We start from the raw sequence: 24,532 nt of genomic DNA, 5'->3' as shown, positions 1-24,532 counted from the left end.
ATGAATGGAGGCTAATCTGCAGGAGTTAGAACAGTCACTCCTCTCTGTGATTTCTGCCGTTCTTTCTTACACATCAAAACTGAGAGAGATGAAAGAAAACAAAGAATTATCTCCACAAAAATGCATTTATATTTTCTCACAGTTAATGTACTGCAGTTTTAAAGTCATATATTGTCTCTGAACCTCTTCTTTTCTTTTTAGAAAATGTAAAGTTATTACTAGCACAAAAGAAACTGAATCACAGCATTCACACGCAGCTGAACAGTTGAAAAAAAGGAAAGTCCTGACCACCTGCCGAGGGTCTGCCACTTAGGACTGTCTGAAATGCCCCTGTTCAGTGAGAGGGCTGACAAACAGTCACTGAGGAGAAAGACAAAGCACTCTGCTAAAGAAAGCCTTTCTTTTCTCTTTGCTGGACGTGAGTCTGATGACACAGAGAGGACAATCAAGACGCTAGACTCAACACACTTTGAGACGTCGCACTTGAACAATGAATGAGACTGAGAGTTGTTAAGTGTTGATGCTGCTACATATGAGTCAGAGTGATGTGCTTTTCCTTTGAAGATGAATCTAACTTCTCTTCTTGTAAACCCTAATGATGATGATAATACAAGGTAAACGTGATTGAACCAGCCCAAATGCTAAATCAGTGGACCTAAAACCATTCAAAAAATATATATATATAATTGACAAAAGCTTGATAATCGATTAATTTGTTTTAGTCAGTTATCAGGCTAAAATTCTACTAATTCTCAGGTGCCAGCTTTTAAAAGTTGAACATTTTTCTGTTTTTATATTATTGTAGAAAATAATGATACAAAATCGTTTCGGTTTTAGACTGTTGGTTGGACAAAACTAGAAATCTGAAGATATCACTTTTGGCTCTGGAAAAATGATAGGGACATTTTTCCCTTTTTTCTAAACTGCAATAATCATTAGCTACAGCCCCGGTGGACTGCATTACGATGTCTGTTGTAGGGCTAAAAACAAACAGACACACTCATGACCTTGGTTTGACTTCTGTTGGTGAATGCCGACTTCCTTGTTTTGATGTGAAGCAGCGGCGTGTTTTGTTCAAACTTACCATACACAGTTGTCACAAAGAGTTCAGAGCAGGTGGTTGGCATGCAGAGAGCAAATGGACTAATAAACTTACTGATACATGCCAACTTGGTTTGACAGCTTCTCATAATTACACTTCAAAATGTCTGTGAAGCTATTTGGCCTACATTTGGATTTTCATTGCACATGCCCACACAAACATTTAGCTTCCTTTTTACTGTGTAGTTTAACTCTCTCAAGGATTTGTAACAGATGCACAAAGGGATGAGATGGTACAGCGTGTCTGTTTGGTTAAAGTTTGGACCAGATTCTGCCTTTATCTGATATCACACATTCATATAAGTCTGTCTGATCACACCTGGCAATAGAATGCATCTGCACGTGCATCTTAAGTAACAACTCATGATCTGATCTCTCCGCCTCATATGCAAATAAACATCATAGTTTCCCACACATTCATTTATTTGTGACGGCCTACAACAATATCAGCATTCGCAGTCATGTATTGATTTTCTATTTTAGGAACACCATTTGGTTTGTCAGAGCCACCGCAATCTCACAGCCCAGATTGTACTCTCTGTGCAGATGGAGGAGCAGAACGCCGCTGAACCGTTCATTAATTCATGTAGAAATAGAACGCTATTTCTTAGAGCAACAGCGCTCTCATTTTATTGTCTAAAATTGTTTACATTCCCATGGAAACTGCACAGCCTGTGGTCCAGCACTGCATCTTACTTTATAAAGGCAGCAACAGAAAGTTTGCTTTCACTCACCTCTACAGCAGCTGCTCCTCTAATCTATCTGGTCACAAATTGATCAACTGGTCAATTCTCCTAACCCAACCCTCAGACTCAAACTCAACAAACTACTGCTGAGGAATAAATAATAAATAAATATTTTCTGTCTGCACGCCATTCACAAACTGCCAAAAACCTCAGAATTCAGGGAGGGGACACACAAAGGGAAAGTTTGCTGATCCAACTTGTACCCTGGCACCAATACCACCCCCACCTCAGTCCATCATCACCTACCACCATACACAGAATCTACTCCAGGGGAAAACCGTGAACACGTAGACTAAATCTTCACTGTTTGCAAAGAGCAAATACGTTGTTGTTTTTAACCAGTGGGAGGCAGAAATGCACTTCCTGTGCCTAGTCTGATGGAAATTTAGAGAAGAAGAAAAAGTACAGTTCCTGCGAAAAAGAAGTTTGCATCAGCTGTGTTGATGGTCCTTGTATGTGGCCCAGGACACTTTAGTGTATACACACTGAAACAATGACTATAGGTGGCCCAGACCCCTTTTCATATATGGCATTTATTTATTATTAATTCATTTATTTAAATAAACCATGTACAGTTTAAAACACAAATGGCACCATTTGATTCACCGTACCAGATTATGGCTTAGAGCTAAGTGGCATCTGCAGTCGCCTCTGCAGGTCAGAACAAAGACACAGCACAATAACATAATACTAAAAAGTTATACAAAAAAGAAAGAAAAACACACACAATAGCACATGATATAAAGTAGAGTAAAAAAGAAGACAAGACAGACAATGCAACATAAAACTACACATAAAAGCACATTACACATGAAACACACGATAAAAAGCTACGCCCAATAGCTCATCCCAAGTGAATGATTGTCAAATTAAAAACAAGTAATTAAGTCCAGATTTCAAGGTCAGTGTGGTCTGAGTGGTACAATCATGACACATTACAGATGTACCGGGTGCATTCACACTTGTACTTAGAGCTGTTTATTTTGATCTGATCACCCAGGACACATGTAAATACCAAGTGCACACAAGGTCACAGTGACACACACACACGTGAACACTGAGAGCATTGACTGATTGTTGTGAACCAGCTGCAATCGGCAGGATACAGATGCATTGCGTGTATCTTTTGTGAACTTAAATTAAGTGCTAACTTGTGTTGTTATGTTCTCTGGGATATTTACTTTGCAATCACAGATTCACTTGATCCACTGATTCACACACACACAAACAATGGAACAAAATGGGTGAATGACTCGTAATAAAGGGATGTATTTCAAGTTCTCCTTGTTTAACGGGCGTAATACACACCCACACATGCAAACATTTTAAAACAAACTTGTCAGCATCTTAACTGACAGCACTCTTTCATGAACCGCTAACCTTAACTGTCACAACAGTTTTAACTCTTTACATTCTGTTTGTTTTACATTATGTTTTTATCACACTGTGGAGACATGTTGTGCGCAGCATACGAGTCCAAAACAAATTTCCCCATGGGGACAATAAAGTATATCGTATCGTATCGTACTCTTGTAAAGGGTTAAATGTGTTGCTCTGTGTTAATGTTCACTCCAAGTCCAAATTTTCTCCTTAAAATACACCCTTAATGAAGTTAGGATTAGCTAAAATAAACTCTATACTTCTCAAGGGCATTTTCTTTTAACTCAGTAGCCACAGACATACAACAGAAGACACAGGCACTACAGTGTTTCACCTGTTGGGGTTTCTTGCGTGTTTCTAAAAGGGTTTCATTGAGATCACCTCTACACAGTCTCCAGTGTGCGGCTCCAGTCCCTCCCTACATTGTCCTTTGTCCAGTGCAACATTCCTGGTAATCCAAGCAGCTACCGGTTTAGACTCAGGTGGAAACAAATGTGCGCGTGTTTGTAATTGAAACCTGTACAGAGTGCCAATGCTTTTGGATGTGTGTAGTTGTTGTTATTTGTGTTAGTCAAGATGCTCTTAATGCACTGCAGTTGATGTTTTGCTCAGTTTATTCTCAAAGATGAATGAGCAGAGAGGAAGAGAGGCTTTAATTAAAAGTTCACACAATTGGGAGTCTCCGGTGTGTGTGTGTGTGTGTGTGTGTGTGTGTGTGTGTGTGTGTGTGTGTGTGTGTGTGTGTGTGTGTGTGTGTCATTTACTGAAAGTTTCACATAGTATTGACTCAACAAAATGGTCATGAAATATGAGTCATCATTACTTCCCCTTTGTGTGTTGTGTGTGTGTGTGTGTGTGTGTTTGCGCGCGCGCTCGTGCGTGTGTAGGAGGAGAACTGCTTACCATGGGAGCTGAATAATAAAGACACACAGGCAGAAACATGCACACACACATAGGTGTTACGCTAAAAAGTGGTGTTGAAGGAATCACAATAGGTTGGACATTGACTGGTTATTGTTTAAAAAAAAATACAGTACCCACCAATACCAGTACCCTTAAAATGACACAGAAACTTGTTTTTTTGCTCGACTTCTACTCGTAGCAGACTGTATGATACGTAGCTGCTGCTGCGAGAGTGTGAGCTCCACATTGGTAGCAGTTAAGGCCGTGACACACTCACCGATTCAGCATGTTGAATTAACAGTGGCAGTGGAAGCCGTCAGTGAATGAAATAACTCTTATTGGCTGTTTAGCAGAGAAACTAAAGGGAAACCAAAGTCAGTGCTAAGGGCTAAAGTCAAGAGGGAGTGACATTGAAAAAATGTCTTATATAAGGTAAGATTCTTTTTCTTTCGCCATTGAGCTCTTTGGCAGAAATGTTTCCTGGTGGTTTTTTGTTGTTGTTGTTCAGTAGCGCACAATAAATATGCTTTGTTCTTTCAACATTAGATTATGTTGTTAATATGCTTACTAACTAACTAGCATCAAAATGGCCTTCCAGTTTCCCTTATTGAAAGACATATATAGACAATCAGCATCTGCTTAGATCGATTGGTATTTCCTCTCATGCAGGCACAGAACATATGTGCTGGTTGGCTGTTGGTTTGGTGTGTTCATGCACACCTTTTTGGCTGAGACATGTTAGGCGACACAGCATGTGCTTTTGTCACCGCTAGTTCTTTGATGTCAGTTTGGTGTGTCTGGGCCTTAAGTGAGAGTCCACCAGCAGACACACACACACAGTGACAGGGCTAATTGTTGCCATCACATGGCTAATGTTACCCAACAGTTATTAATGCGTTTAACAACAGAGTTGAGACATTTCAGTGCCGGTGTTAGTTTGTTGGGACTGTAAAACAGTTTAGTGATGTGTTTTATGTATTTATTTATTTATTCATTTTTACTGGGACACAGTACAAGGTTGCACAAGGCAACCATTGGTGATTACACTTTTACGCAGAAACTTGAGCCTGAATTTAAACAAGTCCATTAAGGATTACAACTAACTAAATCTTCCATTATTGATTCATCTGTTGACTATTTTCTTGAATAATTGCTTATTTGTCGACAAAATGTAAAAAAAAAAAAAAAAAAAGAAAGAAAAAAAATTGTCTATCACAATTTTTCAAGAGCCCAGAACCTAAGCTGACAACAACAGCTCAAAACCCAAAAATATTCAGTTTAACATCAGTGACTATGAAAAGCAACAAATCCCCACATTTGAGAAGCTGGAACAGGCAAATATTTGGCACTTAAGCTTGACAAATTACTTAAATAACTGACTAATCAAATAATTGACTAATCATTTCTGCTTTTTTTTACACACATTTGTGAATTGAAATATCCTTTTTTAGGTTCTGCAAAGCCTCTCATGTCCTCCCTGTCCCAGAGTCTCATGTCACCCACTGGAGGGATCTGAGGCTCAGAATGACAGAAGCACCCCCCACCAACACAGTCAAAATGCTGAATATCAAAGCAAACGTATTAAAATGATTCACTTTATAGGTGAATATTTCTGTGGTGGCAGCACTGGAGGAGCTCAGGGCTTAGAAGAATGGGGAGAAAGAGAGTAAGAGAGGATGAAATGAACAAAGAGAAAGAGAGAGAGCTGTAAAGCCTCTGCAGAGTAACGCCTCTTATCTCCGAGCTTGCTCCGACAAACACAAGCAAAGAGACTGCCGTTCTTTCTCTGCTGCCCTTCTCTCTCCCCCTCATCCATCCACTATATTCCTCCTTCTCAATCTGTCCCTCACTCTTCTGCTCATCCTCCAGTCCCTTTAATGCTGACTCACACTAAATCAAAGCTTCATCAGTGCAGATCGATCCAGTCGATGTCAGTTCATGTGACTGCTCATCCAGTCCCTCCCTACACTGGTGTAGCTCTACATATCTGTTTAATCCTCTCTTGTCTTTTGCACAACGCTTGTTTTGCTTGATTGTGCAGCAACACGATGGTTACTGTCCGACTAGTTACTACAAAAAGGCAACAGGAACAACACCTTTTAAAACCCTGCAAGCTGTATAATTCCTTTATTCTAATTTTGCTCAAATGACAAACCACAAAAATGTTCCGTAAATATTTCTGGAGGGTGGTCCTCGAAAGAGATCACAGCTCACTCAAAGCCTCATAAGACTGCTATATGTCACTGTTAAAGGAAGAAACTGAAAATTTTCAAATGCAGAACATTTTTAATTCATAAGATATCTAATGCAAATCAATTCTCCTGATTCTTTTTTCTTTTATTGACACACATGGCATTATCTGCTGTTTTCTTTCTATTTTTTTCTTATTTCTATTTTTTCCTTCTTCTTTATTTCATTGACACGTATGATGTTATCTGCTGTTTTCTGTTTCTGTTTTGTTTCTTTTTCTATACTTTATATTTTTAAATGAAATTTTTTTAAAAACCAATATAAATATACATGAGTGCCCGGGCTTGCAAAAATCACAATCATAAAAATGGAGATTATAGTTGTTTGGCACGGCCAAAGGCTTTCTTTCTATCATTTCGACTTGAGGTGAACTAAACATGCTACAAGCCCACACCGCCTACCTCTGCCTGTGTGTGTTGGCTACCTTGCTGAACTGCTGCAGCTTGCATGCGTGCTGCGTCCACTGCTGCAGCTCTGCCTGTCAGCCCTATATTTTTACTTAAGTTGATGATTCACGCAAGTCTCTGCATTTTCCTCAACTTTGTCCTGCAAATATTTCACAACGAAAGTATTTACTTAGCAAACTAAATCATTCTGTCCTCAGTAGGAGTGGGCAGTATGGCCCTAAAATAATATCACGATATTTTAGGGTATTTTTGCGATAGCAATATTCTTGATGATATGACAAATTTATGAATAATTAAAACAAAAAACATACAATTGCAAGAAAATAATTGTTATAGTTTTATATGTCAACATAAATGTAAGTTTGACTTCAGACATTCATTAAAAAATCTGAGAATCTGTCATTTCTTTAATTTGTAGAGAAGAACAGTAACCAGCAGCTAATTTGCTCTCAGCCGTGCTTGTTGTTGCTGTGTATAACTGTATGATCTCATTATGTGAAGTTTTATGATTTTTTTTATATGAATTTTTCTTTGATCATGTTAAAAATTATACCAGTATCATCGTGACCAATATGATACGGTCACCACTAGTCCACAGAAACACTGGAGAGCTTATGTGAGCTGTGTGTCTGTTCTAAGCTGTTAACATTGGCACCCAAATTAAAAGCAAGAAGTTCTGCGATTCACACGCACTGCTTCGGTTTCCAGTTCGGCAAGTTAGGACTTTTAAGCGCACTGCTGTAAAAGACAAGGGTGCACTAGGTAATACAAAAAAAGTGCGTTGTTGTGAAATGGAATGTGACACAACAATCATTTAAACTCAGTTATCTTGTTTTCATAATTGTTGGTAGCTAAAACCATAAGTGAAAGTAAAATGGGATTAATCACACAGCCAGAATGTGTTAAACAAAATGAAACATGAGGGAATCTCACCGTAATTGCAGCATTTGCAGCCATTTAGGTTGCACAACTTTTGTCCAGTCATGATCTGGCAAGATCAAAGCCATCTTCTCCCTCCTCTTACATGTAGATCAATAGAGCCATGAAATGCATCGTCATCCACATAATTCTCCAGCGTGCCAGGAGGGCAGATTAATGATTTTTTCAGCACTTAACTGATATTGACTCAGCATACACTAAAAGGCTGTGAGGAGAGGTGGATCGAGAGTATGTCTTTTTATTGACAACAACAACACTGTTGTTGTTGTCCAACCTGATAAAGAGTTAGGGCCTTTGATGACTTTGAGATTGACCACTAAACTCAAATTAACTGGCCTTTAGTGAGTAATTATTTAATGTCACTCTGCCTGTCACACTCTGTGGGTGTTCTGTGTGTGTGTGTGTGTGTGTGTGTGTGTGTGTGTGTGTGTGTGTGTGTGTGTGAATCTAAGATTTGATTACAAGAGTGTTGTGCTGGTTGTAAGTACATCCATTCACTACTGAGAACAATTTTTGTATGTGTCAAAATACCAGTGAAGTAGACTCTGGTTGTAGTTTTGTAGAAACTGTATGAACCTAAACATTTTCTTTCACTTTTTCAAAGATGGATATCTTTTTTTTTTCCCCTAAAATATTACTCAAAATTAAACAGAAAAATTTGCCCATGCCTTCTTGAATGACAAATAGCACATGATGCATTCAGTTTTCTACAAAAAAAACAAGTCAGTGTCACTTAACTTCCAAAGAATAACCTTTACTGTTTGTGCACCAGTCAAACGTGTATCCGTGTGTTATTTGCATCCTGCATTTGGGTTGCTTAATGATTTGACTAAAGGTCACGTCAGAGGAAATAAGATTGCAAGTAAATATGAGAGGACTTTGAGAGAAACTTCTCAGTGCATCTCTAAATGCAAGGTTTGCCTCCCACTCACCTGTTTGGTTCCAAATCTGTCTGTTACACAAACACACACACACAAGAAAAAAACTGTTCGTTGGCATCTGTAGCAACCAGAGTTGTAACTGCAATAACATCATTTGCGTCGCATGATTTTCAGTACTGTAATCTTCCACAGTGTTGCTCAATAACTGTAGCATGACAAAAACATTACTCACCGTTTTGAGTTTCAGAACTGTGTCAACACAGTGTGATTGGTACTCATCACTCATGTTACATAAACTTTCATCTATGCGCTGCTGAAAAACTAGTGTTGCTGCCAAGCTCAACTGAAAGTTAATTAGGAGGATTAATTCCAGTTCTTCCAAAAAGATTTCCATCGAGTTGTGTGTTGCAAAGATATTGTAGCAGTGCTTGTTGTTTTCATTTTAAGTTAGTTGTCTCTGGTCTTTTCTCTGCTCTACCGTCTGTCTCTTTTATATCTCTCCACTTGACTCGTGGTGATCTCTCGCTCTCTTGAGCTTCTTGTAGAGGACTCACAAGTGTCCCTGCTCTTTATTTTCTCTCCTTCTATCTCTTTTCTCCTCACTTCTTACATTTCTGTTGCAGCTGCAGTGGGTGTAAATAATACATTTGTTCTCCGAGAGCCTGGCTGTTTCAGATCGTCCTCCTTACTCTGTGTTGTACAGAACTATTCATGCTGCACAACTGTTGCACAATGACTGTACCTGGAAAACAATGAAAAGACCGTTTATAGAGTACGCAGGCTTGTTAACCTGCACCTGACATGGAATAAATCTGTCACATTTGAGTAATTAACTCCTGATTAGGATGTGTAAAAGCTAAACACAGCACATGGACAGGGCTCTGTTAAGACAGCAGCTCACTCACACACTGCATACATGTTCATATCGTCTTCCTAAAAAAAACAACAACACATGGACCTCAAATGGACCACAAATACACAGCAACAGTGTAAATTTCTTATCTCAGAAAAGGAGACAGAGTCTTGCTTTTCTTCATCTTTCTCTTCTCTGACATTAGCCTCACCTGGGAGAGTGGGAAGAAAAGCAGGAGAGATACGATGTCTGTATTTTAACTAGGTCAGACCCTGCAGCAGCAGACTCACAGAGAGATCAGAAATCTTTTTCCTGTTTTATTTAAAAATGTGGGGGGAAATAACCCATGTACAACAGCATTCATGCTGTGCAGAGCAACACTATGAAGCTGCACAGTTTTTACATCTGTTCGGTCCCTCTCTGCATGTCGTTATAAGCCATGGACATGAATGTTGATCAAAGCACAAAGCTCTGTTAATTCTCCTCAGTTATTAAGTTCTTTTGTACCCAGTAGATGTCATCTTGATATTTGGGGTAAAGTTTGACTTTATGGCATCACAACAGTTTAAAAAAATGCCATAAATATTTAGAATTAACATCATGCAAAACAAATACACTATAGTATAAAATAGATGTTGGTTTGTTGCATTAGGTGTACTACCAATAGTGAAAATACTCTCTTTTGGGGTGATTTCTTATAAAAATATGGAAAGACGGCAATGAGCATTCTAATGGAAATGACCCAAATACTAGCGAGATATTAGTAAAAAGTTACAAAACAAGTGAAAATTAATACAAAAAGAGAAGTAAAGTTAAAAAAAAAAAACAATAACAGGAAATGATCTGGAAAACGTCCCAAAATAAAACAAAACTAATAAATAGAAATTTCATTTATAAATATACAATATACCTATATTTTTTCTGTAACCTAATTTTAAATATATAATTATACTAGTTATAAATCAAATTTTCTGGACATTTTCCCCCAGTTCTTTTTGGGGGGATAATTTTCTGATATATTTATCTAATTTTTAGCTAATTTTCAGGTGCTTTTCTTGTCACCTTTTAGTATTTTTTGTAATTTGCAGGACATTTCATACCAAGTTGGTAATGGCAGACCTAATTCACTCAGGTTTCAAAGGTTTAAATGCTTATGTAAGGTGTCTGAAAACAGCACGAGAAAGCTGAAGTCAGTCCAGGTTTTAAAAAGGTTAATTCACCTGATGAAAGCTGCTGACAAACAGACGATAACGGAGCTGGTTTGGCTCGAGCAAACATTTAACTGTGATAAAAAAAAAAATTCTCCTTTGGCCAAAGGGGTATTTGAAGGTGCGTCAGGCTTCAGGCAGAGTTAAAAGCACAGCAGATCTTAGCGTCCTCGGTTCAAAGCTACTGGCGGGCTGGACTCAGTTTTTTCAGGCCAGTTGTGTTTGTGCTCCGAGGAATCAAGCAACTCACAACACTCTGTGTTTTGGCAGTTATAGCCCCCAGGCTCCTGGAGCATGCAGGTAGAGAGAGAGGCGTACTGTAAACACACACACACACACACACACACACACAGCTCCTCCCTCAATCATCACGTTTTACTATGCTAATCAGAGTGACTGACAGAGTGCAAAATAGGAAGTTAGCGTCCATCAGTGTCTTTGCCTGAAACAGCAGCTGTCAGAGGCTGTCATTGGCAGCTTCAGTGATGTTGGCGCACTGTGCTCCCAAAGATGCTACTTGACTGAAATGAAATTAGAAATAAGGACAAGCACAAGCATATAAAAATAGAAATACAGTACCAGCAAAAAGATATAAGATATAAGAAATACTATAATAGACCATTAGCACTAATATGTGAGTATTCAAATTATAATATGGATAATGTGTTGAGTGTGTAAAGTGTGTAAAGTATAAAACTGTGCCTTATCCTACAATGCAATCTATAAATTAGTTAGAGTTAAAAATATAAATATGTGTGCCAAGCTACAACAATTAACAACAAAGATATACATAAGCAAGAATAACAATAAGAATATATATAGTATATACAGTGTATAACATGTTAAATATAGCCTGCATTCAGTGATGAGAATTATGGTATTTTTGGCTGTATTGGAAGTGTGGTATTTCATTTTTACTGAATATCATCACTTTTCTAATATCACTTTATCAACTCTTACTCTGCCAATGAGGCGAGGTAATTTCTTTTTAAATGTACATTTTCTCACCTCTTCAACCCATATTGAGTGACTTCTGTATATTTTTTTTTCTAATTTCTAGTTCTGACATTGTTTATATAATGTGAGCTAGCACTGCATATGGAAAAAAAACTCCTCTCTTTCTCAGAACAAGCGCAACAGGTGTCAGACTTCCCCGCTGTGTTTGCTTGTTCAGTTTTTTGAATTGTTGTGGTGGAGTACAGAGGGGGGGAGGGCTGCCTATTTCCCCTGCGTCACACTGTTTCTTTTTTCTGCTGCAGGGAAATAAAGAGCCTGGTCTAAGGAATGCTAAAGAGACCTTTATCCTTCGTGTTATTCTCTGTGACTCAGCTCCAGACCCCGTGGTGGTTCTTTGTGACGGCACAGAGCCTCAGTTTATGAGTTCAGTGGGCACTTTTTAATTTAGTTGTACACAAGCCTGAAGGATAGAGTGTGTGTTTGGATGGGTATAAAAAGTGGATGTAAACAAATTCAAATACAGTGCTCAGATATGAGAAGGTAATTGCATTTGCATTTTTGGAGTCATAATATTCTATAATATTGAAAGTGCACACATAATAGCCAAGACAGCTTTTTTGTAATTGCTTTCTCTTTTTTCCCCTCATTAATATTTAGAGCCAACTTTATTTACATCAGGTTCTGCATGCATAGTCCCTTTTTTAATTAAGCAACAAGACCCATTTCTTTAATGATTTAGTTACTTTTTTTGGCATTTTCTTTTTCATTAGCTTTCTAATTTTTATGAGACACTTAGGACCAACTCTACATTCTTCTGGACCTCCTCCCATTATGTAAACATCTTCTAGTTTTTAGAGAAAAATTGCAATATGCAGTTTTGAATTGTGTTTTCCCAAGCTCTGTTTCCACTCCTCTATTTTCTACCCAGACCCAGAATTACACAATTCAGACTTTTTTTAAGATAAGACGCAAATACAAATGATGTTTTACATGTAATTATTTAGGTACATGATTTAAATATTTTTGTTTTGTACTTTTTGTTATTCATACATACTTATATATTCAAATGTACATAAAAATCAAGAAATATAACATGAGAGGGGGTGCTGATATTCAATACTATTATATAAATGATGCTTTTATACAGCAGTTCTAAAATATTGATTAGTTAATAATCCAAGGTTAATAGATTTATTTGATAGTTTATGTATTTATTTATTTGGCTCTGCCAGCACAAATACTTCTGCAGATGGACTGCTGCCAGGCAACACGTAAACACTCCTGCACATTAGCTCACTGCTCTGTGTAAGCCAGGTGTGTATGTTACTGCAGGTCATCTTCTTTGTACCATAAACATTTATCTGTATTTTTGTTGCAACCAGTGACATAAGAGTGTGTTGATAGTTGCCTTGGTGGCATACGTGTGAGTTTACAGCTTGATCAGTTGCTACGTTGTGGCTGATGATGTCATATGAGCACAATCCAGAAATATGCTCTCCCTTGCTGTGAAAAGTTTGTTCTGACAGCTGTTAATGTGAGCTAATTAACCGTTAATGTAAATAATGGCTCAAAACACATGTGAAGTGGAGTGATATATGCACGGTTAAAAGGCCCAGTGATGATGTTCTGTATATCAGCGCTCATGGAAAGCCTCTTATCCAGTCAAATTACTTGATCAGAACTAACTAACTAACTGACATTTTCCAAAAAAATTTTGGTGTAGGCTCAGCTCATTTCTGACGATATCCCACAACATACATATTTTGTGCCATACATAGAGCTTTGTGTTCGCCCCTTGTATGGGATTGAAAATTCATTGTTCAGCCCAAAAATTCAGTGGAGCTTAAAGGATGAAAAATTAGTGTTGTGTGTGAGAGAGAGGGACAGAGCAGACTGAATGTGAGTTGCTGAAATTCTTTATTAGTCTGTAATGTTGTCTAATACCCACCTGACTGTCCTCCAGCTACTTTGTTATCTCTCTGCCTCTCATATCTTTCCTCACAGCTCTCGTCTAATCTCGCCCTCACACTGTAGCGCTGATTCCTTTTCATTCCCTCTCGGCTTTGTTCTTTATGCCCTCTTTTTCTTCTCTTCACTTGTTAGCTGTGTTCTTCTCTGCTATACTTATTCTTCTTCGTCACTACCATCCATGCCTTTTTCACTCCCTCTCTCTCTTTCTGTTGTTACCCGTCCTGTTACTCACCCTGCTGTCTCCCCTGCCTGATTGCCTCTTCACCTGCCCTCCTCCCTCATGCTGCAGTGTGTTTCAGCTGTTAGTCATGCTGAGATAAGTCCTTGTTGCAGAGTGGAACTAGATGGATCTGTGACCTTTGACCTATTGCCCTTTCACCTTTTCTAGCCCTCCAGACCTCCTATGTGAGCTTAAGACCATTCCCACAGTGAAGGAATTTACCAAATGGGAAGTCAGGGGTCCATAAGTCTTACTCATAACACTTGCACCAGCCATGATTTGTGAACAGCTCTCCTAAAACTAAAAACTTATTTTACGAATTTCAAGGGATTTCCACTGTCTTTGAATGTATTTCGGAGGAATATTAACATTTCTCCACCGCGTGGCATGTCAGTTGTATAGTACAAGTTCCAGAACAATTTTGCTAAAATAAAAACAATATGTATATGATTTATAGTCCCTCTCCAGTCAAAACATGTTTTTTTGTATAACTTGTATCTGTACAGAAATTGTCAGCGGAGAGTTGTTTACACATTCCTCTAGTGAAGAGGGCAATGTCTTCAATGCACTTCACTGAAATCTTAAATTCTGGGCAAGCTAGATTAGGTTTGTCACTAATAATATGAAAGCCAATCGCTGTCTGATATGGGAAGGACAGCCTTTGACACAAGACTGGTACAAAAAAAAAAAACAACCTGAAACCTTAAGTGCGGAGTGGACTGAAACACTAACACTAACATGGTGTCAGTCATTCCAGTTAGCCTGTGAGTGCTGGAGACAGTGGAAAGCTGCATTATATTGGCAGTTCCTGTAATCATGGTTGTAATGGTAGAAAACAGACAACCCCTGAACGTTTTCCATAGTTACTTCAGTTGCCATTTCCATTATTAGGGGATAGTAACTAAATAAATTACATCAATACTCTGTGGTAACTGGGCATAGCTACTGATAGGTACTAAAAGCACTGTCCTCTTTGTGTTTTGGTTGGGCAATAGTTGACACCGTCTTTGTGCCATAAATCATCCCATAGGACACCGGTTTAAACACTGATGAGGTTTTTATTCTATAGCCATTACACCCAAAGCCATTTACTGCATAATCATAAGTTCAGGCTTCCCACTGTCATGTAAAAGTCATGGAATTCTATAATTACATCTTCCAGGCCTGGGAAAGGTCATGGATTTTGTTTTGTGTGTGTAAGGAAATAGTTACAATAATCTGAATAATCTGACGTGGATAACCTTATATGTAATGAAATTTAGTGGCAAATTTACTTTTTGTAAAAAGCTGTAATAAAGTGCTTGTGTGATGTTTTGTTCACCATCACTTACATTTCTTAATTTTCTCCCTGCTTTCCGTCTCTCCATTCTTGTATGCCAGCTTGCTAAAATCAAGGTTAAATAGATTTGAAATCTATTATGTTTAAAAAATAAATAAATGAAAATAAAAACGCAAGCAAAGTTGGTAAAAAAAAAAAAAGTCATTGAAAATTTTTGAAATTTTGTCCATGAAAATGTTTGGGAACCCTGTAAGAACATAAAAAAATAGTCTAATTCCATTCTAAGGTTTCACTGACACAACATATGATCACAATAAAAGCTGCACTCAAGCTCAGAGATGATTGTGTTTTCACAAGTCAGTGTAAATGTGTGTAAACTTACTCTCTCCTTCCTCCCTCTCTATCTCTGCCTTTTTTCCATCTATTCTAGAGTGGTGAGGAGGAGCGGCTTTGTCCGGTCATCATGTGCACGCGGGCCTATTCTGACCCCGTCCCTGAGTGCCAGCTGTTCCCGGGAGAGGTGGAGGAGCCTGAGGAGGAGGTGGCAGACGAGGGCAGGGAGAGGGAGTCAGACAGAGACAGCGCAGTAGAAAGCACCCAAGGTTCAGACACCTCTGACGGGCTGATCAGACCTGGAGACAAGGAAGACTCACTGGGGGATCTCTTTTTCCCTGGGGAAAAGTAAGCATTGTTTTTACACTACCTATGCTCATTGTTCCAGCACTGCATACAGTAGAGACCTTCATTCATGGGGACAAATGCCTGTTTTTTTGGTTGTTTTTTTTTTTTTTAATGAATCTTTTTATTGAGAATAACACAAAGTAACATAACAATAAATGTGTGGATGTACATGTTAAATTTTCTATACAAAGGAAAGAAGAATGTTAATGAGTTTGAGTTTTACACATAAAGGAAATTTAAAAAAGTGAGAAAAAAGAGGAAAATAAAATACAACATAAAAAGCAGAAACAAACAATAAAAACAAATGTCTGTTTCTGTTCATCTTGAAGATCCTCACTGCGGTTTTCTTAGTCAGACTCTCTAAAATTCTGTGTCAAACCAAAAATATTTAAAACAAATATTTTCAAATAAAGGCCAAAGTCTTGCAGCCACAGCAGCATTTTTCCTGCCACCTCTTTTTTTATTTGTTTTAGTCAGCAATTAATATTTGGGGAAAATGTATCATCTAAACTTTAAAGCAAAATATACCATTGTCTATTTTTGTAATCATATGTCATCATTAATTCCAGATCAGAATCTGAAACAAATTCTGCACTTCTCCTGTGACTTATGAAGTGCCTTTGCTTTAATTCACCGTTCATACTGAAGATAGTGAATTCAGAGTGTAACTATAACACCCCCCTCCTCTTTCTCTTCAGGTGTGGTCAGACCAGCGTCTCAGTAACCTCTGACCTATCGACACGTTCCTCGGCTTCCCTGAACGAGGAGCAGTTTGAGGACTACGGAGAAGGGGAGGAACCGGACTACACTCCCAGCAGCCCCTGCCCAGAGGACGAGAATCGGAACAACGGGTACTCGGACCTCGGCTCATCTGTTCCCTCTAGGTAAGAGAGATTTAGACAGAGAAACATTTGGAAACATTATTCTTGATGTTTATGTGCTGGGAGGGAGGGAACCAATCAGGTACTGAAAACAGAATTCAATTTTTGTATTAGTGCTGAACCTCAAAATTGTTTAACCTAGCCACCAAAATAATCCATTTATGAAGCCTCCCAAAAATGCCACCTTGTTATTCCAGGAATTCTCCGCAATGTTCTGTGGCAGAAATGTGCCACCTCTCCAAAAGATGACCACCTCTATTTACATCATAAAAAATAAATACACTTTTTGGGGCGCCCAGTATCTCCGTTGGTAGAGTAGGGTTCGATTCCAGCCTAGACCCTTTTGCTGCATGTCAGCCCCTGTCTCTTTCCCTTTCACGCTTCAACTGTCCTATTCATTAAAGGCTAAAAGCCAAAAAAAAAAAGAAACGTTAAAAGGGACCTATTATGCTCATTTTCAGGTTCACACTTATTTTGGATGTCTATTAGAACATGTTTAGATGCCTTAATGTTCCAAACACTAGGGCTGTACCTGACACAGAATTATGTCAATTGAGACAGGTGCGTCAGTTTAACACTAAATAAATAAAACATTTGTTAATAAATAAAAATAAAAATAAATAAAAAATAAAAAAATTGTTTGTTTTCGGGTTATTTTTGTTTGTGTTTGTTTTTTTAATTCTAAAATGTGGTTCAGTGATAGCAGCATTTATATAATATAGTAAACATGGTAATCGCGTTAATGGCAAAACATTTTTTGCAGACACTAGATATCAAATAAAAGCCAGAGACTGTATCATATTAAGTTGCTGTGAGCTATAAATTCAACCACTTCTTCACCTTATGGTGCAGTCTCTCTCTCCCTCTGTGCCACTGCCTGCATATCCACAACTGCTTGTAGCAAGGAGTAGCATGAAAGTCAAGCGCGCTCACTCCACACTACACTGCACAGCCCACTGACTTGCAAAAAATAAAAACAACTGCTCAACTTGAAGCAGTCTTAGTTGACTGAGGGATTTCCGACTGATGATTCAAATCTCCGACCACCATTGTTTTATCATACCGTCTGTGCTGGAACATCTGTATTGTCTGAGACACTCAGCTTTAGCACCATTAGCACCGTTGTTGCAGCTGAGGAATGGCTGTTATGGAGTTTAGCAGCACTTTATACTGTAAAAATCACCCAGAAATGTTCTAATCTTAAATCTTTACAACAGGACAACTTCCAGCAGGAGTCTTATCTGAAATCAAGGACAAATGAACAACATCAGCAACAAAGATTACATGTTTCCCTGATGTTATCATGTAGCTACATGAAGCAGTGTAGGCCACGTAATTTAAAAGCTTGCAGTAACGTGCCTGGAGCAAATGACCATAGAAAGAAATGTGTTGGATCAGTCATTGGAAACAAGAGAGTTCAGAATGTTTTAGATTGGTCAACATGGTGGCGGGGTCTACTTTGGTGTTACAATGACTACAATAGACTGAGGTCTCAAGTACTCAAACCAAGTTACCTTATTAAAAAAAGCAATAATAACTTCACACGTGCTAATTGTGCAGCTATGTGGATGATGAGAGATGATTAACTCAATTACTGAATAACTATTTTAGTTCAAAATCAGTGTCGTGTTGTTTTGGGTGTGACAGGGAGTGATGTAGGGAAGCTACAGACAAACCGTAAGGTCAAAGTAGTTATTGCAAAATAGCCATAATTTAGCTGATGAATTGATCAAATTATTATTCAGCTTTCTTGGTGAATCATAGCATTTGTTCCAGACACACTAGCAAATGTTTTGTGGCCCAGCTCCCACTGCACTACTAAGCTGAGATAATTATGCATTTCAGTTGTGTGTGGGCTTATTTGCGGATTCTTAAAGGCCAACTTATGATAAAGATGATCAGTTTCCATTGCTTCAACTCCTATTATGGACATGAGGCTCTGCAGAATCATTACCTGACTCTTATTATTCAGAGTTTTGACTGTAGAAGTGTAGCTTAGGAGTTCTTGCCCTTAAGGCCACATTAATATTCATCAAAGGCTTGTGTTTAATGGGATTAAGTCTTCTGGCTGATAGACTGGCAATACGGCTCCATGCTCCTTCCACGCATACCAAGCAGACAAAACTCACCAAATGGAGTTGGCGTGGAGATTTAAATTCAAAATGAGGCCCGGATTTACAAGAAGTCTTAGACGACTCAGCATGGGAGCAAAGTTTGAATAACTACAGTACAAAGTGGGTTAAAGGTGCACTTGCTAATTTCGGTATAGTGCCTCCTAAACAAAAATGACTTTTTGAGGTTGAGGTTTTTGAAAACTCTGCTATATTGACTTTTAACCCTTTGAACCCCAAAGAAGGATGACAAGCAAAAATGGCCTTAAAATTATCAAGAAATTAGTAAAAGAAAATAACCTGAAAATAAGCAAAAAAAAAAAGGCAAAGGCAACATAAAAAAAACAGAAAATGACATTTTTTAAAAATGCTTAAAAAATAAACTTTTTTTCTGTAATGTAATGGATTATAAATATCATTTTCATTTTAAAAAATTACGGAGTGTATCTTTAGGTTCATAAAATGAATTAGGTAATGAAGTCATTTTTGTCAGTCAGTCAGCCAGTTTTGCTGTCTTACTGTAGGTGTGTTTACACATGAACCCTCTCATTGTATTGGCAGGAAAAAGGACAGTCTGTCTGTTTTTGTGTTCCAGTGCGGGCCAAACTCCTCATAAGGTGCGTCAGCAGTACACCGGTGAACTGATGGATGTCTACTGTTCTCAGTGCAGCAAAAAGGTCAACCTGCTAAATGACCTGGAGGTTCGCCTCAAAAACCTCAAGGCTAACAGGTAGGACACACACATGCATACAAACACACACCTCATTCACACATGCAACCTTTATTTTCTGGCAATTTTCCACCTCAAGACCTAATACCCACAGAGAATATACCGATAAGGCTGTGTTGTGAATGAAAGCAAAAGCATTACTGGGAAAAGCATGTAAAGAGTTAAGTCTATGACAAAAGACGCTCGAGACATATTTTAATCTGTCAGCGGTGACCTAGCAACAGTAAAGAACAGCTGGAAACTGGACAAATGCGGAAACAAGGGAGCTCCTCTCTGTCCACGCAGAGGACAAAATGACCGGAGGGGAGATTAAATAAGTCCGTCTGCTTCCGCTGTGTATGTTTAACGTATATCCGTCCGTGTCCCTCCTTCTTCTTCTGTTTTTTTGGCAGATTGCACTCCCAGCTTGAAGGTGCATACTGCCACCTACTGTTCGGTCTTGTCCCATGGCCTTGCCCCACCTATTACCGATATTGCCATGTAATGTGTGAACTGGCACAAGACAGGAATGTTTCTGACAGTTAAAATCACTATTGGTGGCTCAGTGGATAGAGCGGGTGCCCCATGTATAGAGGCGCAGTCCTCGTTGCAGCGGCCGCAGGTTCGATTGCGGCTTCGGCCCTTTGCTGCATATTATCCCCTCTCTCTCCCCCTTTCATGCTTCACCTGTCCACCGCAATAAAGGCATAAAAAAAACCTAAAAATAATCACTGTTGGTGCGTCACATAGTTCCCAGTAATTTACTGGGAACTATGTGAAAGAGACTTATGAGTCAAGATCTACACCCACTAAATGCCAGTAATTAGTACAACTTTAACAAGGAGTAACAACTTGCCTGCCACTGAAAGCAGTGCTCATATTCTGACTGTAGGCCGGTCAAATCAAATCAGCATGTATTCGCTGACTTGAGTTTTTTCTGCCACTTTTATTCAAATTAAACTTAATTTAGCTGGGGAAATATACTGGAGCAACCAAACAATACTGAATGCCATAAACAAAAGCCTCCATTTGAAAACAGGTAGGATTACATAATTCTACAGAGGAATTAGCCTTAATTACCCCGGCAGGTAATTTTTAGACACAACCACGGTATATTAAAAGACAATAGCTTAATTATACATGACAGGAATGATGCACCACACTGTTTTTATGTGCGGCAAAAACAAATGTCAGCTATTATGTGTGCTGTGCAGGAAATGCTCAGAGGGTTTAGAAGTGACTGATGACTGATGCAATTGACTCAGGGGTCACATTTTGCTTTATCGCCTCTCTTTTTAGTATAATTTGACAGAGTATGTTTAAAGTGTTTGTCCTGTTGTTTAATGCACCGACAAATAAATCCTCATCATTCACACGCACACACGCAAACTCTTAATTGATTGTTACATAAGGCTGTCACTCCTGTGCTTACCTCACCTAACCATTGTAATAGGGAATCTATTATTAGAGACATAATCCCTGGTGACCAGTAATAGGTCCACAGACTACCTGCTGGCACAAATGCACACATGCGCGCGCGCAAGTGCGCGCGCGCACACACACACACACACACACACACACACACACACACACACACACACACACACACACACACACACACACACACACACACACAGAAACATGGGGTTATTTAAGAACACTAAATGTTGTAAAATATTGTTAACTTTTTGCTAATGGGACTCTGCTGACTTAGCTGTATTTCTCCCCAGAGAGAAACAGCTCTATAATCCAATATGTCTCTCTAATGAGACCCATGCTTTCCCCGTATGAATAATGAAATAGAGATGGGCAGAAAGAAAGAGCTGGAGGGTGGAAAGATCAAGAGTAAGACAGAATGAAATTAATCGATTGGAAAAATTGCTTTGAGTTATGGTTTGAACGATATGGGAAAATAATCTAATTGCAGTGTTTTTTAGACCAGTATTGCGTTTCCGATTTAGTGTGCAAACTTTTTTAGTTCCTTTAATTTTGCCAATCTTGTTCCTAATCTATATCATCAATATTGTTATTGAAAAATCCATACATATGAATCTTATTGATCCAAGCATAGTAACAAAACACACGGCGTGGTAGTGCCACTCTGTGTGTGTGTGTGTGTGTGTGTGTGTGTGTGTGTGTGTGTGTGCGTGTGTGCTGTGCGCGCGCGTGCGTGCGTGCGTGCGTGCGTGCGTGTGTGTGTGCGTGCGTGTGTGTGTGTTTGTGTATTGTAAACATGTTGTTACTCGCCTCTGCTTTAGCTCCCAGCCCTCGGTCAGGACATTGATGCTTGCTTAACTCTCTTCACTTCACTCACACACAGGAACTTGGTCTCAGTGAGCTGCAACATTATTTACAGACAAACAGAAACCTTCACTGTACGTTTGTGACCACTTTACAACTTCCATGCTAATGTGCTCTCTGCTCCAATCCCTAACACCTGCCAGCTCTCAGAGCATCCACCATAAAGGGGCCGTTCTCGTTCTGCATCATTTACACCCTCAAATCCTTTGCTGGCAATTTAGATGTGCAGAAGGCATGCTTGAAAGCAAGAGGAAAGCCGTTGCGGTGCGCGAGTATCCCAGAAAACCTATTACTCAGGATGTGACGGCTGCACCCTGAGATAGACGAATAAAGTTCAACTTCAGAAACACAATAAAGTGCACAGCATATCAAGTGACAAGGAACAACCAATCACAGCCAGCATATCGTTCTCCTTACTTCTGTAAATATCAGGCTATGGTAAAAATAGAGAAGTTGGTCATTTCAGTGCAGGGATACCCAGAGCTTTATGATTTGTCCCTTAGTAAATATTCTTCTACAAACTTAAAAATCTAGGAGAATATCAGATACGACCTCAGGATTTTTGGTAAGCAGGCTATGGTCGCTTAGCAACATTAGGCGCAACCTGCCCTACTCCCCTTGAAAGTTGGCACAAGAGAGAAGCAGCCAGCGCCCGAGCTTGAATTTTTCAGGCAGGTAAAAGATGCGGCATGTGCCCCGAACTCTCTCTCTCTCTCTCTCTCTCTCTCTCTCTCGTTCGACAACACACTCGCTACAGCAAACGTGAATTGCACTTCACATGGCCTTGTCCATCTGCACACAGCAGTATTGCGATCATCAAAGCATGTGTGTGACGTTACACAAGTTGTTTTCTTAATCTACTCTCATTCACCGATGTCACCTCGAGCGTAGGGCAGTGTGTGTGTGTGTGTGTGTGTGTGTGTGTGTGTGTGTGTTTGTGTACCTATGAGGCGCACAGGGCCAGGTGTTTCTGACCCTGAGGTTAGTGCGATCGTGTAGCATTAAAGAAATTGCTGCTTTGCAATTTGTAAATTATGTTCTATTACATCATAATATTGATTTGAAATTTGATTAATTGTACACCCCTACTTTGAATGGAGTGAGCTGATTGGAAGTGGATACAGACTGAATATAATAATAATATGATGGTGGTGGAAATGGTTTGAGATGAAGACGTATAAATATGAAACTGTCTAAAAAAATGAAAAAGGGCACCATTTAGATCAATCCAAAGAATGATTGCTTTCAGAGAATGGATAGAGGAAGGAGCTTTTTGCCATTAAGCAGCATACAGTATTTAAAGGAGCACTTATATGCTTGTCAAGCTCCTTTACACGCAATTAATTAAATGATACTGCCCCAGTGAAGCATGGGTAATAAACTCTTGAAGTTAGTGTGTGGGGTTTTAAAAGAGGGGATTATTGAGGGAGACATACATGCAATCATCAAAACCAAAGTACACGTAAAGCTGAGAATATTAAATATCATTGAGAAAAACAGGAAATCTTAGTAATATATTTGTGTGAAAGTTTCTTTCTTTCACGTGTTATATCTCACTATGCATCAACTTGTGAGAATATCTGTTTGATTTATTAGTTTAATCATTAGGCTTATAGCAGAAAGCAGCAGTGCCAGGGTTAGTATTGTAGCACCACCTCAAAAATGCTCGCAGCTCATAATTTTAAGAACATAAAAAAACACAAAGCGACACAACTTAAAATGTTTAAACTTTTTAAATTAGCATACTAAAGAGCACCAGTACGTGGACGACTGAAACAAGATCACATAGATCAAATGTAGTATCACGTTAAAAAAAAGTTTAATGATAAATGAGTGCATTTTGCACGGATGAAAGTTCAGAGATTAAAGATAAATTCCTCTTGCAGTAATTCTGCTCTGCAATTTAGCCTCTTTAGACTTCTTCAAAGAGGGCGTTAGGTTAAGTGAAACATTAGCTGCAGGGGGAATCGTTTTGTCACTCAGGATTATACACTCTGCTTCATCTAAATGCTGAGAGGATCCTGCTGGTAGATCAGCCTCCGTAGACACCATTGTCAAGTTACTTCTTGGCGAGGCCTCTTGATATTGTAAAATTTTATATGATTTTCCACAAATACTGTCTGTACTGAATAGCATACATCTCTTTTAAACCTCTTCACAGCAGCAAATTGCAGTCGTAGAATTTAACTAATTTCATTTACTTAAGTACTGTACTTGAGTATGCATTTGAGGTACTTGTACTTTACTTGAGTCTATTAATTTCAGTACACTTTATACTTCTACATTTCAGAGGAAAATATTATACTTACATTCTAAATTATACTTATATGTAATAATGTACAACTATCTGAAAACTCAAGGTACTAGTAACTTTACAATTTAGGATGTTAGTGTTAAAAACTTAAGAAGAGTTGATAAAATATGAAGTTTTGTTCTAAATTAAACTACCCAAAAGTTCCAAGTATGGATGAAACAATTAGTCAATTAATCAGTTAGCCAATTGACAAAAGCAAATAATTGGCAGCTATTTTTTATAAACATTCCATCTGATTCTAATTAATTTGAACAATTATTAGTTTTGGGGGAAACATTTTTTCTCTTGTTATAGTTTGGGTTTTTTTTTTTTATTTGTCTGGGTTGGCTACTTATTTTAAATACTTAAAGTACATGATGTTCTTTATTATACTTACTTACTTGTACTTAAGTCACATTTTACTTGTAACAGTATATTTGACAGTATAATTTTACTACATT

General features: G+C 38.5%; 1 protein-coding gene across 2 annotated transcripts in view; it reads left to right on the top strand.

The window, feature by feature from the left end:
• The window catches only part of rab11fip4b (RAB11 family interacting protein 4 (class II) b), a 77,620-nt gene that overhangs the window by 39,436 nt on the left and 13,652 nt on the right, over positions 1–24,532 (top strand). For both annotated transcript variants that reach the window (XM_042484806.1, XM_042484805.1), the window contains 3 exons: positions 15,526–15,776; positions 16,475–16,660; positions 19,364–19,498. In XM_042484806.1, coding sequence (XP_042340740.1) covers positions 15,526–15,776; positions 16,475–16,660; positions 19,364–19,498 — 572 coding nt within the window. The remainder of the gene's footprint in view (positions 1–15,525; positions 15,777–16,474; positions 16,661–19,363; positions 19,499–24,532) is intronic.

This window comes from Plectropomus leopardus, chromosome 4 (genome assembly GCF_008729295.1).
Source record: "Plectropomus leopardus isolate mb chromosome 4, YSFRI_Pleo_2.0, whole genome shotgun sequence".
Taxonomy (NCBI): domain Eukaryota; kingdom Metazoa; phylum Chordata; class Actinopteri; order Perciformes; family Serranidae; genus Plectropomus; species Plectropomus leopardus.
This window is presented reverse-complemented; position numbering and strand designations above follow the sequence as displayed.